The sequence below is a fragment of the Carex rostrata genome, chromosome 16, assembly GCF_964058835.1.
Source record: "Carex rostrata chromosome 16, lpCarRost1.2, whole genome shotgun sequence".
Lineage (NCBI taxonomy): Eukaryota > Viridiplantae > Streptophyta > Magnoliopsida > Poales > Cyperaceae > Carex > Carex rostrata.
In genome coordinates, this window is record NC_135933.1 from 181499 (window position 1) to 195225 (window position 13727).

At 35.1% G+C, this 13727-nt stretch overlaps 3 protein-coding genes across 3 annotated transcripts in view; 1 reads left to right on the top strand and 2 right to left on the bottom strand.

Annotated features, from left to right (window-relative positions):
* Window positions 1-13727, bottom strand: part of LOC144567134 (peroxisomal acyl-coenzyme A oxidase 1-like) — a 104626-nt gene that overhangs the window by 75863 nt on the left and 15036 nt on the right. The gene's annotated exons all lie outside the window — the stretch shown is intronic.
* On the top strand, window positions 2529-3765 carry LOC144567354 (HAD superfamily, subfamily IIIB acid phosphatase). The gene is made up of 3 exons (XM_078317479.1): window positions 2529-2962; window positions 3237-3446; window positions 3553-3765. The coding sequence occupies exons 1-3, from the start codon at window positions 2541-2543 to the stop codon at window positions 3728-3730; spliced, it is 810 nt and encodes a 269-aa protein (XP_078173605.1). The 5' UTR covers window positions 2529-2540; the 3' UTR covers window positions 3731-3765.
* Window positions 3906-7758, bottom strand: SBI1 (Leucine carboxyl methyltransferase). Its single transcript, XM_078317478.1, has 14 exons — window positions 7485-7758; window positions 6841-6980; window positions 6600-6688; window positions 6280-6404; window positions 6133-6180; window positions 5968-6049; window positions 5754-5856; window positions 5053-5173; window positions 4910-4957; window positions 4712-4795; window positions 4578-4642; window positions 4363-4414; window positions 4207-4245; window positions 3906-4100 (listed from the first exon to the last, which is right to left on the bottom strand). Exons 2-14 carry the CDS (start codon window positions 6921-6923, stop codon window positions 4065-4067), a joined length of 975 nt encoding a protein of 324 aa, XP_078173604.1. The 5' UTR covers window positions 6924-6980; window positions 7485-7758; the 3' UTR covers window positions 3906-4064.

Genomic DNA, 13727 nt, shown 5'->3' on the forward strand with positions numbered 1-13727 from the left:
ATTCGCTTGACTTTGTACTAAATAGGTTTGAAAATTTCAAAATTTGCATCTACACGCATCACTCGTGAGCCGTGAAGTATGTCGGTTTCAACGGTTTGGATTCGTCGTTTGAAATCAATCCGATAGATTTTAGAGTTATATTCACCAAGTTCTTTGGTGAGCATTGCACATGCTAGCTTTGCTCTAATTAGCTATCTTTTTTTGTCTCTAGTTTTAATCGTTTTTTTTTATATTTCGTCAATAATTATTTACATGGAGATTTTTGAGTCGACATTTTGCTGAACACAAGCAATTCAGTGTAAGTGGTACATCCTTTTGAATATTCATTCACTTTTCATAGATTCAATATATTTTTTCCTTTTACTTTGGTACTTATCAGTGTTGTCAGAACTATTTTTTGCTGTAAATCATCTATGCCAACAAATTCAATCATCCAACCGGTTTTCATCATCTTCTTCACAACTTGTTGGCTGAGATTCTGCTCCTGTCTCGCCTTCATTATTCACATACACAGCATCGCATCTATAGAGATGTTCCAGCTGGGTTGAAACTAATGTCCAGTATCAAACCCATTCCCTTAAAAATTCTTTAATTCCTTTAATTGAAACTTGGTACAAAATATACTTGGAAGTCTGGTGCAAAAAGCAGTGACAACATTATCACCTCATGACCGTCCCATTTAGCTAAGACCGCGATCAAATTGAATGTTCGGATTTGCAGGAAAGTGCCTTATTATCATGAGTTTGGCTAGTATAACGTCAGTGTCATTTCAATCTATATAACACCAATTCTAAAAACTATGAAATCAACTTCAAACGGTAAATCCAAATCGTTCAAACCGATCTACTTCATTAGTTGTGCATTTACATGCAAAATTCATAACTTTTCGAATTTATTTAGTATTAAGTCAAGTGGTCAAATGTGTGAGTTTTTAAATTAATTTTAATACATTAAATTTTCAATATTTTTGTCGCTTGATTTGATACTAAAATAACTCGAAAATATAAAAAAATTGTATGTAAACGCATCACTCATAATGTAAATCGGTTTGAACGGTTTGGATTAGTCGTTCGAAGTTGATTTGATATGTTTTAGAGTTTGTGTTATCTAGGCTGAAATGACACTGATGTTATATTAGCCAAACTCTATTATCATTACCACTATGATCATTATTTATATGGTCGTCATCGTCAGGGGCGGATCCATAATTTCTATCAAGGTAGGTCAAAACTAATGTCAATAGTGCAATTTTTTTTTCCTGGCGAATAAGAGCGGAGTAGTGGATAGAAATTTAAAAAAGACATGGCGTGACCAGCCAGATACGCCACGTCACGGCACGACATGTGTGGTCAAAGCATAACTAACGTGCTGTGACCATCCTTTCAAATTTGATCATGGCACATCATGACACGTAAAATCTAACTTGATTGCGGCACGTGATCCAGGGGTAGGCACAAGTCCATTCAGGGATATGCACAAATTTAATTTACCGCTAAGTCTAATAAAAATTTCAAATTCAAGGGTAAGCAAGTGCCTATCCCTGAGCCTCTCTAGATCCGCCATTGGTCGTCGTAATCATTGTTATCATTATGTTATTGACATTAATATTATAGCAATAATTATCATTATGGATAATCAGTCTTTGATTTAGTGGCAAAGGTAGTGCTCTATGTATGAGATATCGAAGCTTTGGAATTCGAATAGAATCCTATGTGGATATTAAATATTTTGGTGGTTTGACCTTTGAGCTTTCACCTTTACTAAAAAATGGATTCTTATCTTTGATGGTGATTATTATTGTTAGTATTATGATTAAATGGAGGAATCCAGACGGAAAGCATTGAATAAGTTCCCATTAATTAATTAATTAATTAATGTGCCCAGCAAAGCTGCACCGCCCACACATGGCGTAATTTGGCGTAATTTGAGCGCATTTGTAATGGGAGTCGTCCAGAATGCCCGGGTCGGCGGCCTTGCTAACGTCTCTTCTCATATTTTTCTAACTACACTTGGTTCAGTGACTCGTGTAGCTGACAACTGGGTGTATCTAAAAATTCACATCTCAGTTGGAATCTTTTTCCGCAATTCCGCGTCGTGATTGTAGATTTGTAGACCAGGGCAGGTTTCCCTTTATTTATTATTATCAAATTTTAGAACGTAACCGCCCCCAACAGACTTAACAGACTTAACAGACGGGGAGCCGGGGCGGGGAGGTGTGGAGCACGTAACCCAGTACCAAAGTTTCTTAATTACCTGTCTCTTTCCATACACGCCACTCCGTTAGGTAAATTATAACGATAGATTTCTTCTGGATCGATACCATAAATTATAATAATCAGGGAAGCAGCCTCCATAAAGCAAACTCAACCCAACGGGCAACGGAGACGACAGTAAATCGCCTCCATTAAGCAACCTCTACTAGCTAGCCTAGCAGCATCCCTCTCTCTCTCTCTCTCTCTCTCGATCGATCTCTCTGATCGATCGATCGATAAAAAAAAAAACAAAAAAACTAACTGTTACTGTTACTGTTACTGTTCCCCATGAAATCCTTCGTATTACTCTCTCTGATCGCTCTCTTATTCTGCCCTCACCTCATTCTCTCCTCCCCTCTGGACACGATCGAACAGTCACAAGTCCTCCCCAGACCGCTAATTCTCCAATTCACTTCCCTCGAAGAGCAGAAGGATTCGACCTTGACCCAATTGAGGTGCGACAGCTGGCGGTTCGGTGTAGAGGCGAATAACTTGGCCCCTTGGCGCGTTGTCCCTGCTGAGTGCGGGGTCTACGTAGAAGAGTATGTAACGGGTCGAGCGTACCGGTTCGATCTGGAGATGGCGGCGAGCGAATCGTTAATTTATGCACAGACGGTCGAGATTAAAGCAGACGGGATGGATGCATGGATTTTTGATATCGATGAAACATTGCTCTCGAATTTGCCGTATTATGCCAGTCACGGATATGGGTAAATTTGCTTTTCTTTTTCTAATTGACCATTCACCATTGACCATTGACCGTTGCTTTTCTTTTTGTGATATGGGTAAATTTGCGCAATCCACGTATATACCATTTAATCTGCCCAATTATATATATCACAGACAGCTGCCTTCCAAATTCCAATGACCCTTCTTTTATTAACAATCCATTAATTGGGCATAATTTGGAATAAAAATGCATTTTATTATTATAAAATATAAAATTGGGAATGCTGGTGGTAATTTTATGTGAAATTATTATAGGTCGGAGATGTTTAACAGTGAGGAATTTGATGTATGGGTGGAACAGGCAATTGCACCAGCTATAGAATCCAGTCTTATTCTGTATGAAGAGGTTAGAGCGCTAGGATTTAAAACTATCTTTCTAACTGGACGCAGCGAGGGCCACATGAATGTGACCATAGAGAATCTGAAAAGAGCAGGCTTTCTCCATTGGGATAAGCTCATCTTAAGGTAATACAACTCTAGAAGGGAATGCTGAAGGGAATTGATAAAACCCAAATGAATTCTTTTAAAATATTATTATTTAATTTGTAAAGACTTTAATTATCTCTCTCAGGGGAGCTAATGATCGAGGGAAAACTGCAACAGCATACAAATCAGGGAAAAGACGCGAAATTGAAGAGGAGGGATACCGAATTCATGGAAATTCAGGAGATCAATGGAGTGATTTGTTGGGTTATCCTGTTAGTAGCCGTTCATTTAAGCTACCAAACCCCATGTACTTCATCCCCTAACAGTAACAGGTCATATAATTTATATTTACCACCCATTGTATTGTATTTTCAAATTGTCTAACCTTAATTGCTTGTCTGACAAGATCCACACCACAGGGTTGATTGATTGATTGATTGATTAGTTGCCTCCTCCATTAATTTAGTCGCCCAGTTTTCATCACAATGCAATGCATGATGTTCCAAAGCAAACACAATTTCGAGTTGCCATTAATTCAAAATACACGTCACGCTCACGCATGTGAAAATGTCAAAAATCACATGCAGCAGTATAAATTTAGTTACCATTCACAGACATTCTTAGAAAATAAATAAAAAAAAGAGTCAGTAGCAGCAGCTACTCTTTAGGGAAACCAAATGCGTCCAACAAGCCCTGCAAATAAAAATTAACAAGTTAGGCACTCCTATTTTCATTTTCTCAAGTTTTGACAAATAATTCAAGAGAACAAGAACATAGTGCAACCACAAAAGAGACCGACCTTGCCATCATTAATTCCATACGCCACACAATAATGCTCCTGTAGGAAACAATAAGTATAACATTTCACTATGAAACACAGACATCAAAAGAGAAGTCTAAAGAAAATACATCAAAAAACATGTAATATTAGTTGAAGAAAATAAAATAGTCTTGCCTGCATCATATGCCACTCTTCAAATTCATCAAACAATTCTAGTCTCTCAATACTGAAATCAAAGTAAATCAATTAAAAATAATTTCCTAGCTAAAATCTACAAGTCTCGAAAAATTAAAATTGATTATAAACAAAACCATCACCAGAGCCCAGTGCCAATTGAGAGTTTGTATTTGAATTTCATTCTTATATAAAAATAAAAATAAAAACATTACCGGCGCTTTTCTTCAATGTCAATGAATTCGTCATATATCCTCAGCATGTCCCATGCAACAGCTCTCTGTAGAAAAGAAAACACTTGTCAAAAGAATAGTTAATCCCAACAGTTTAGATGAATATAAATATGCACCTGCCACCCTTGATCAAGGAAAAGCCTTTCTTTTGAAGCTAAGGTTGGAGTAGCATTTATCCCGAGGAGTGCACATCCTCTACTCTGTACAAATATGTAAAGTTTATACATCCTCTACTCATGTTTTTGCACGCGCCTAAAATTCATGACTGGTAATAACAAAAACCAGCGAGAAAAACAAAGTTAGACTAATAGTACCTCTAAATTTTTTATCATCTGTTCTCCAAATGCATCGTCTGGGTTAATCTAGTAAGAAACAGAGGCAGCATGTTATAAAAAAATTAACTACATAGTCAATTATAATTAAAAAAACACTAAATCGAGATGATGAAATTGGCTACCTGTTCATATAGAAAAAATATGGCAGTAGAGAATTTAGTGGCAGCCCAGCCAACAATGGAACGTGTTGAAGCTGGGTCGAGGTATATTAGCACACACTCTGTAATTATAAAGGTCGGCAAGCTGACAAAAAGATCACAATTAGCTCCTTCCAATTTGTTTCCAATTAGATAACTTCTATCTGTGAAGTAGTCTCAAATGTTGATTTTTTTCTGCTCTGGTAGAGCAAATAGGGTATCTAGGGTATCTCCGTGAACCTTTTTAATGGCATAGATTAGCACCCAAGGAAACATAAAAAATATCACACTCTAACCCTGTAAAATGAATAACACACAGGACCCCATAAAAAAAAAAAATACCCACCCAACAACATACACCTCTTCCTCACTTCTATTCCTTTCTACATAAATACTAAAGAGACGGATGGTTCCAATTTTTCCTTTTTCTGAACAAATTGATAAGAAGATAAGAGTACATTTCCATAGTTCAAATCCTTGGGGGAACAAACCAGTTGTTGGCTTGCTCATTATTTTTTTCTGGGTAGGGGCTGGATAATTTGGATAATTTATAATCAATTTGGATTGTACTGCGAGGTTCCAACCGCTTGTATCCTAAATAAGATATAGATATGTAACTACTGATGTGTGCATGAAAATGTAACACAAAAGATGACATTGATTTGTTTACAAGTATTAATATTTACCTAGGATCCAACTGTGTTATATTTATCATGTCATCTAGCTTTTGAACATCTCGAATATCAATTGGAAGTAGCTTGTAGTTGCTGCTGACAACTTCACCTTTCTCTAACATTTTGAAAAGACATTTCAATATTCAAATTGTGTGTTAATGTGCTCTTATTTGTGTGGGAACCATCAAGCGAGGAAAAAAAAAATTGAATAAAAGAGAGCCCCAACCTTTGGAAATCAATGAATCTGGTCCCAGCTTTTCCCTCAATTGGCTATAGTGCTCTATAATAGCAGCTTTCTTACTTGTTACCTAGCCAAAGAAGTACAAAATGAATACATGAATAAACAGAAAACAAAACAAATACAGACTTTGAAACCAAAAATGTCAACCACCTCCTTGAAATCCAGTTCGACATAAAGATGCGGTGCAATTCCTTCATCCTGAACAAAAATATTAAATTATATAACTTAGATCTTGCAAATATGAATCATTCATTCTTTTCGAGAACTTGTGTAAAACTAATCTGAAATAACTTGTACCTGCAACTGAAAGTAGGTGGTATCAAAACCAGCTCCTAGAGACAATATCTGTTTTCTTTCATCAGTTTGAGTGTTCAAAAACTGGAGAAGCATTTTTCGAAGAACAGCCCATCTAGAAAAATATCCTAGGAAAGAGAACAAAAGTACTCAATTTATCAATAGACTGTACTTAAACAAAATTCCATTGAAGTTAAATTTTGCATAGAGTCGCTCCAATACTCAATTCTTGGTCCCAGAGAAAAAGTTAACATGCAAGATTGTCAGATTGAGATTGCAATTTGGGTGCGAAATAGTATAAAATAAAATATAAAATAGCATACCACGATTGATTATAGGAGCCCTCCTTATCTGTTTTCTGATGAAAAAATGAACATAATCATCCTTGATATAGCCTTTGTTAACACACGACCTTCAAACCATAACGACCAAATGTTAGTAGGGGCATACTGCATAAATACGGATCACGCTGCACATATTTCAGCTCTTGGAGGGGTTTAAACGAAAAGGGAAGAGCTTTGACATGAATTAGAAATATAGTAGGGTTGCATGGAGAAAACGCACAGCTTGCTGGTGGCGGCGTCGTCGTTGGTGGCCTGAACGGCAGCTGTGCTGCTGTGGGCCCCACCACGATGGCCTCCCTCCATTCTCTCTCTCTCTCTCTCGCGCGCGCTCTCTCTCTCACTCTTAAATAATCTTAGAGTCTGATCAGAATAAAAAATAACACGAATAGAATTCAGTTCAATAGAAAAGAATGGAAAAGACTTCATTTAAAATTGAATTTTGCTGATCGAAAAGTGCAAATAAAATGAAAGAATTCAATGTAGAATAGTATAAAAAGAACCTAACAATACACTTAATTTACAATTAATGCCACTAGGTCGGCCAAAGCAAGGAAATAAAATTGGAAACGCGATGGTGGTTCATAGCAAAATTAAAGAAAATTATCACACCATTTGTAGCTATCAAAGTCGAAGAAAGCTAAACTAGTGCAATTCACTAGACTCCAGATGCTGTGGAGATAAAAAAATCAATTCTAGGTCTCAATTTGCTAGACTTGTGCTTCTGCTAGGGCCTAGGGTTTGTCTCACAATGGATCTCAGGACCGAACTTGATGAGGAAGATGAACGGGAGGAAGTCATAAGAGAAAAAACAACGGTAGCAACGTATTTTCACAGTTACAAAATCGTTTCTCGTCAAATCTCTACCTTTTAGGCGCGATTTTTTCTCGCGATTTTGGCCTCTCCAAATCGCGCCGACTGAAGTCTCTTCTCCTGATTTTGTCGCTGCCGATCACAAAGCGGACATGAATTCCATTTCTAGTTCTCGTTTGAGAGATTTTGGCGTCGTTCCGATCAGACAGTTAATCTTCCCTCCCTTTCTCCAAGCAATTCGAAGGGGCGGGGCGTTCTAAAATTCTTCTACTTTCTCATTCATTTTCGCCTTTTATTTGGGGATCATTTGATTTCTCATCTCATTTTTCTCTCCGTATACGGTAATACGGTATACTCCAGATTCCAGAAAATAAAAGAATGCAAAGTTGGGAATTATTCTGAGTTTTCTCTCCAGTTAAACCGGAAACAGAGGTTGCGTTCCAGACATCCCCGTACCCCGTAACCTCTAACATTTATATTTAATTTATAAAAAATTGTATCTATTTTAATAAAAAAAATTTAATAACAATAATTAAATAACTTAAATTTTTTGTTTTTTTTTTCAAAAATAGATACAATTTTTCATAAATTAAATGTCCTAGAAGGATCACAATATTTTCTGAATTATCGAGAAGTCACTTTTGAACCGGGATCAATAACTCAGAATCTAAGCATTTTTATTTTTTTTCCAATAACACATAAAGAAATATATTAATTTTTCTTACAGTCGCGGAAAATTCGGCCTGAAAAATATTGATCCGGATTATTTGTTGCAGTCTTTCTAATAAATCAAATTATATTGTATTTCATCTATTTTTAAAGAAATATATTCAACATTTCTAATATTTCAATACAAAAAAAAATTTTAATTTTCTGTTTTAAAAAAAAATACAAGTTTCCGGTTAACCATGAACCGGATATGTTATTTTAAAAAAAAAAAAAAAAATATATATATATATATATATAACTTTCCAGTTAATGGTTAACCGGATATACTGTTTTGAATCCGGGAATCCATTAACCGGAAATTTGTCCCAAATCCGGTGATTGGATAACCGGTTTGGGTAGTTTTCGAAATTCAGTTTGGATTTGAATATTTTTTTAAATTTTATTTATTTTTTGGATATTAATAAAAAAATCGGAATCGTTACAACAAGGATTAAACTTTTTTTTCAGAAAACTTGACAAAGATTGTTACAAACAATCAGCCTTGTGATGGATGCTTTTAATCACAAAATCACATCAGTTGTTTAGCTGTCTGTTTATATATATATATGAGTGAGTCTATGGTACTATGCATATTACGAATGTGGTATGGCTCTATATATATATATATATATATATTAATTACCGTGCTATGGCTCTATATTTGAGTTTTCAAATCTTAATGGTCGATCTGAACCATCATCTTGTTCTCCATATTAATATGTGTTTGGAGACCAAATTTTACATTTTTTGAATTTTTTTGACTATTTTTTTAAATTTATTGAAAATCACTGTTTTTGGATGGTCCAGAATTTTCAGATCAAGTGATTTTCTAAATATCTAAAAAAATAGTAAAATATTTTCAAAAAATGTAAAATTTGGTCTCCAAACACATATTAATATGGAGAACAAGATGAACGGTTCGGATCGACCGTTAGGATTTGAAAACTCAAATATAGAGCCATAGCACGGTAACAACCCGTGATATGCATAGTACCATAGACTCACTCTATATATATACTAGTTAAGTGTCCGTGCTTTGCAACAGAGAAACAAAATATTTATTTAGAAATTTTTAGATTATAAACTCACAGTGTCACCAAAAATAGCTTTTGAATTTCGTATATTGCAAGAAGAATGGATTAGGAGTATGTCTTTAATTTTATTAGTTCCAGTGATTAGTTAAATCTTGAAATTTGTTTATTTATATTTGCAGTGATGTTATGGAAGATGATGGAAATAAGTAAATTAATCTGAACTATATAATGATGATATCAAAATAATGCAAATAATATTCTATTTTGTCAAAACAGGAAAAGACATCAGTAAATAATGCAAATAATATTCTATTTTGTCATAACTGGAAAAGACATCAAATAATATTCTATTTTGTCATAACTGGAAAAGACATCAGTAAATCAAATTAAATTAATTGATTTATTATTATAGTGCATAACATCAATCAGATTCCGGTGCAGCTACATATAAAATGCTATAGGGAATTATAACATCAATTATATTCCGATGCAGCTACATATTCAATTTAATATTTAACAAATTAAATAATATCATGATAAAATTGTAAAAAAGAAAGATTGGATACACGATTGGTTGTGTCATGTGTCAGACATCAATCACAGAATCAACAATGCATCTAATGTTTACATATCATATCGTATGCACAGAGAGTTTGGCAAGGGGTTGAGGCAAAGATGGGTAGTAGAACAGTCAAGCTGGAGCAAACAGTGGAGGCAAGTTTGCACAAATACAGCGTGGAGGAAGTTTGTGCCAGTATTGTTTGCGTGTACATGCTAGTCCGTATGGAAGCAGCTAAACAAAACAGTCTTCAGAAAGAAGACACTGCTACCTGACAAACTTGAAGATAGAATACTGCTTGATGCAATGCTTTGGTCAATGAACTGTTAAGTGGTGTCCGTTGATGAAGAGTTTGGGGTGAATAACTTGTAGAATGTTTATTTTATTTTATTTTTTATCAATGGCTGCTGGTACCACAGATGGTACTAAGATTTAGGTCAGATGTAGGTCAGAGTGTGACCAAAATCAGTAAGAAAATACTAAATTTGTGTTTGTATAAATTTACCAGTAAGAAAACCTACATCTGCAAATACAGAAAATGCAGAAATGAGAAGATCAATAGAAACAACTTATTTTTATTAATTTATGAGAATACATGAACCAAAATCAGAATCAGTGGCCATGGCAAGGTTTTTAACAGTTAGGTCCCTATCTTTACTATTATTATTTTTGCAAAGGGGCATTTGAGGCCATTTTTGTCTCAGTTCATTACACAAGTCATGTTTTGATGATGATGATGAAACTAAACCTACCTTAGGAGAGACGAAGAACCCTTGTGTACTCACAATATTCGAGCTCGGAGATCGCACAAAAGAGACCACGGTCGATATTGCTGAAATGAATAAAATTAGAGATATATAGGTGTGATATATAGAGAGAAGAGACATGTCAATTTTAAAAGCAATGTAACAAATTTCATTTATAGTAGCAAGAATGGCATCATATCTAAATTATAGAAGATATCTCTCAAGAAGAATAGAATATCATGCTAAGGACCAACATTGTACCACTTAAGATCTGGTTGATCTGAATTTATTAGGCTTCTATTTTTCATATTTTGTATAGTTCCTTCGTTGAAGTTAAAGGGCCTATGTGTTAGGATCTGATCTAATATTCCATCACTGCGCTCTACGGTTTAATTGGGGCTGTAGCTCATGTAAGTTTGAGTGATATTGATGCAAACTTTCTCAAATAATATATTGTATTCTTAGAAAGAGGTGTAATTAAGTTTTCATAAGTGCAGATTCAATTGATAAGGATTGAACACAGAGTTGTGCAGTTTACTATTACCATTGATCAATAAATATGAATACCACCCGGAATTTCTACGTGTGACACTAACACACCGCAACCATAATCTTTTCATTATGTGCCACATTTGTAGACAGTTCAATCATGCTTTGCAATTAAGGCACGGCAGAACTGAGAACAAACCTGTCAGTATCTAACTCAAACAGCAAAGACAGAGGTTATGGCACTATGCATAGCGTGGATTGGTCTGTACTATGAATCAATATTTTCGTTTTCAAAGTTCAAATAGTCGATCTAAACCTTTCATCATGATCTCCATATAATTTTGTGTTTCTAGATTAAAATTAACATTTTTTAGAATTTTTTTTCTATTTTTTTAGATAGAAAGAAAATTACTACTTGTGAATGGTCTAGAATTTTAAGCTGAAATTTCTACCTATCCGAAAAAAATAGTAAAAAAAATCGTAAAAATGAAAATTTTGATCTGCAGGCACATTTTCATATGGAGATCATGAATTCAAAGTGGCCTGGTGAACCTGAGATACTATATGCTACTATTTAGTAATCAAACCTATATGCACATTTTCATGTCACTTTGAATTCAAACCTATTTAGTAATCAAACCACTCACTAGTGAGAAAAGCCACTCACTATTTGGCTGAGATTTATAGAATCATGAATCAAACCACTCCAAAGTGGAAGAGAAAAGTCAGCATTGGATTGATCAACTACCTAATGGATGACTTTGAATTTATCTAGCAGCAATTGACCAAATGAAAAAATAAATAACAAAAATATAAAAATAAATCACCTTGTCAGGCATGTACTCTGTGTTTCGCAGGACCTGGCCGCATAATCTGTTTAAAAGGTTGTTGAAAATTTTCATGTTATCTTTTAAATATAAACATTTGGAAGTACAAATTTTAGGTATATGTTATGTTTAGGGTTATTGTAAGGACAAACACCAAAACCTCAATCCCTCTTTTCCAAGAAAAATGCTGAAAATACCCCTCCTTCCTCATACCATGTCATCTCAAGTGCGGAAAGATTGGTAGTTTAGCATTTTTTAAAGTACCTTACCTGCCAGATACATTTACTCTATTTCTCAAGGGCATATTTGCAGACCAGATTTTCACAATTTGTAAGGTAACAAAACAAAAAAGTACTCCTAAATCTCTTCCAGAAAAGGAAAAAACAAATCAGCAATAAAAAATTACCAGCAAAAAAAGCAACTGTGGAGAGGTTAGAGACCGCCATGGTGTGGTAAATCAAATACTCGATGAGAAAATGACCAAGTGCATATATAAAAGAGAGAAATGTGGCCAAATAAAGAGGCTTGTTCTCGAGGTTAAAAGCACAGATGAAGCAAAGGGTACACATCAGAAGAGTCCATACACCAAAAGTACACCCATGTACATCAGTCACTACAAAACAAACAAATAAATAAGCTACTAATGTGTTTTAATAAGAAGACGGGGGGCTTTTTGGCAGGATTTTAGGATTAAAAAAATTAATCCAAGTGAAGGAGTGGTGTTTGACATGATGGAATTAAAAAAATTAATCCAATGTGCTGTAATAAGAAGACGGGGGCTTTGGACCGTGCATTGAATTATTGACATCATCTAACAAAATGAATCCTAATTTGTTGTAATGGAAAGCCTAAAAATTAGGTCAATAATAATATTACCTTCCCATTCAAAAATTGAACAATACGTCAAGATGTAGGCAAGAAATTCGAGATCTTAGTTAGTATACGAGTGTTAGTGATGTCTCCTGTCTGATTGTTGCTCTGGCTGAATAGCCTCTGAAGATATGAGGGATCTTGTGTATCTCAGTCGGGACCTCTCTCTCATACAAAGGAGCATTCTACCTAAAATTTCAAAGCATGTTAATACTATTAATCTCAAACTAAATAAGAGACATAAATTTTACCCTAGAATGTATTAATTCAATTTATTATATAATCCCATTTGAGAAGAAGAAGAAGAATTTGAAATTTTGCCCTTTTTTTCGAGTGGCTTTGTTCTGATCCAACTCCTCGAGTGCACGGGACCGTTTGATCTCTCTACACTGCTTGCGTCCTCAGTAACAGCGAGAGCAAGAGTCGGTGAGTCGGTGAGTCGGTGAGTCGGTGAGGGAGTCGGTGGCATTGGGAAGGAGAAAGGAGAAAAAGGAAGAGGAGACCGCGTGGGGAAGGAGAGAAAAAGAAAAAAAAATGTCCTCTCTGCATCGGGAAGAAGGAAAGCGCGTTCCGCGCACAGCAACAGAGATTAAAGGTGAAACAAATATGTGGCGTTGAGATCCTGTTTTGTATTGAAACGGGTACATTTCTTTCTGAATTTAGATTTCTACACGATTAATAACATGAAATAGATACATAAAATCAAAATTAATGGTTAAAGGCTGAGATTGAAATGTATTTTTGACGAGTGGCTGAGATTTATAGAATAAACGGCTCAGATCTGTCAACAAGAGGGTTGGATCCCAAAAAAACTAGAAGGTTGGGGCCTTGGGGGTACTTGGGCTCTTGATATAGGCCCATATCTTTGCAACAAGGAGTTAGGTCCATATCTTCACACTATTTGATAATTCACAGGATACATTAATTATACGACACAGTTGTTTGCATGAATTGTAATACAAAATTCTTGCATATCAGGCCATGTCCAAGGTTGGTAAATTAAGTTTTCCAATAAACATCATTGCTCACAGTTTTGGTGAAGTTATTATAATTATTCAACCAAC

Coding starts and splice junctions, on each gene's coding strand:
- LOC144567354 (XM_078317479.1), top strand. CDS start 2,541: ATGAAATCCTTCGTATTACTCTCTCTGATCGCTCTCTTATTCTGCCCT. Junction 2,963..3,236: donor TATGCCAGTCACGGATATGG/GTAAATTTGCTT, acceptor AAATTATTATAG/GTCGGAGATGTTTAACAGTG. Junction 3,447..3,552: donor TGGGATAAGCTCATCTTAAG/GTAATACAACTC, acceptor TATCTCTCTCAG/GGGAGCTAATGATCGAGGGA.
- SBI1 (XM_078317478.1), bottom strand. CDS start 6,923: ATGGAGGGAGGCCATCGTGGTGGGGCCCACAGCAGCACAGCTGCCGTT. Junction 5,857..5,967: donor AGATTCATTGATTTCCAAAG/GTTGGGGCTCTC, acceptor TCAAAATGTTAG/AGAAAGGTGAAGTTGTCAGC. Junction 4,415..4,577: donor GACATTGAAGAAAAGCGCCG/GTAATGTTTTTA, acceptor CTTTGATTTCAG/TATTGAGAGACTAGAATTGT.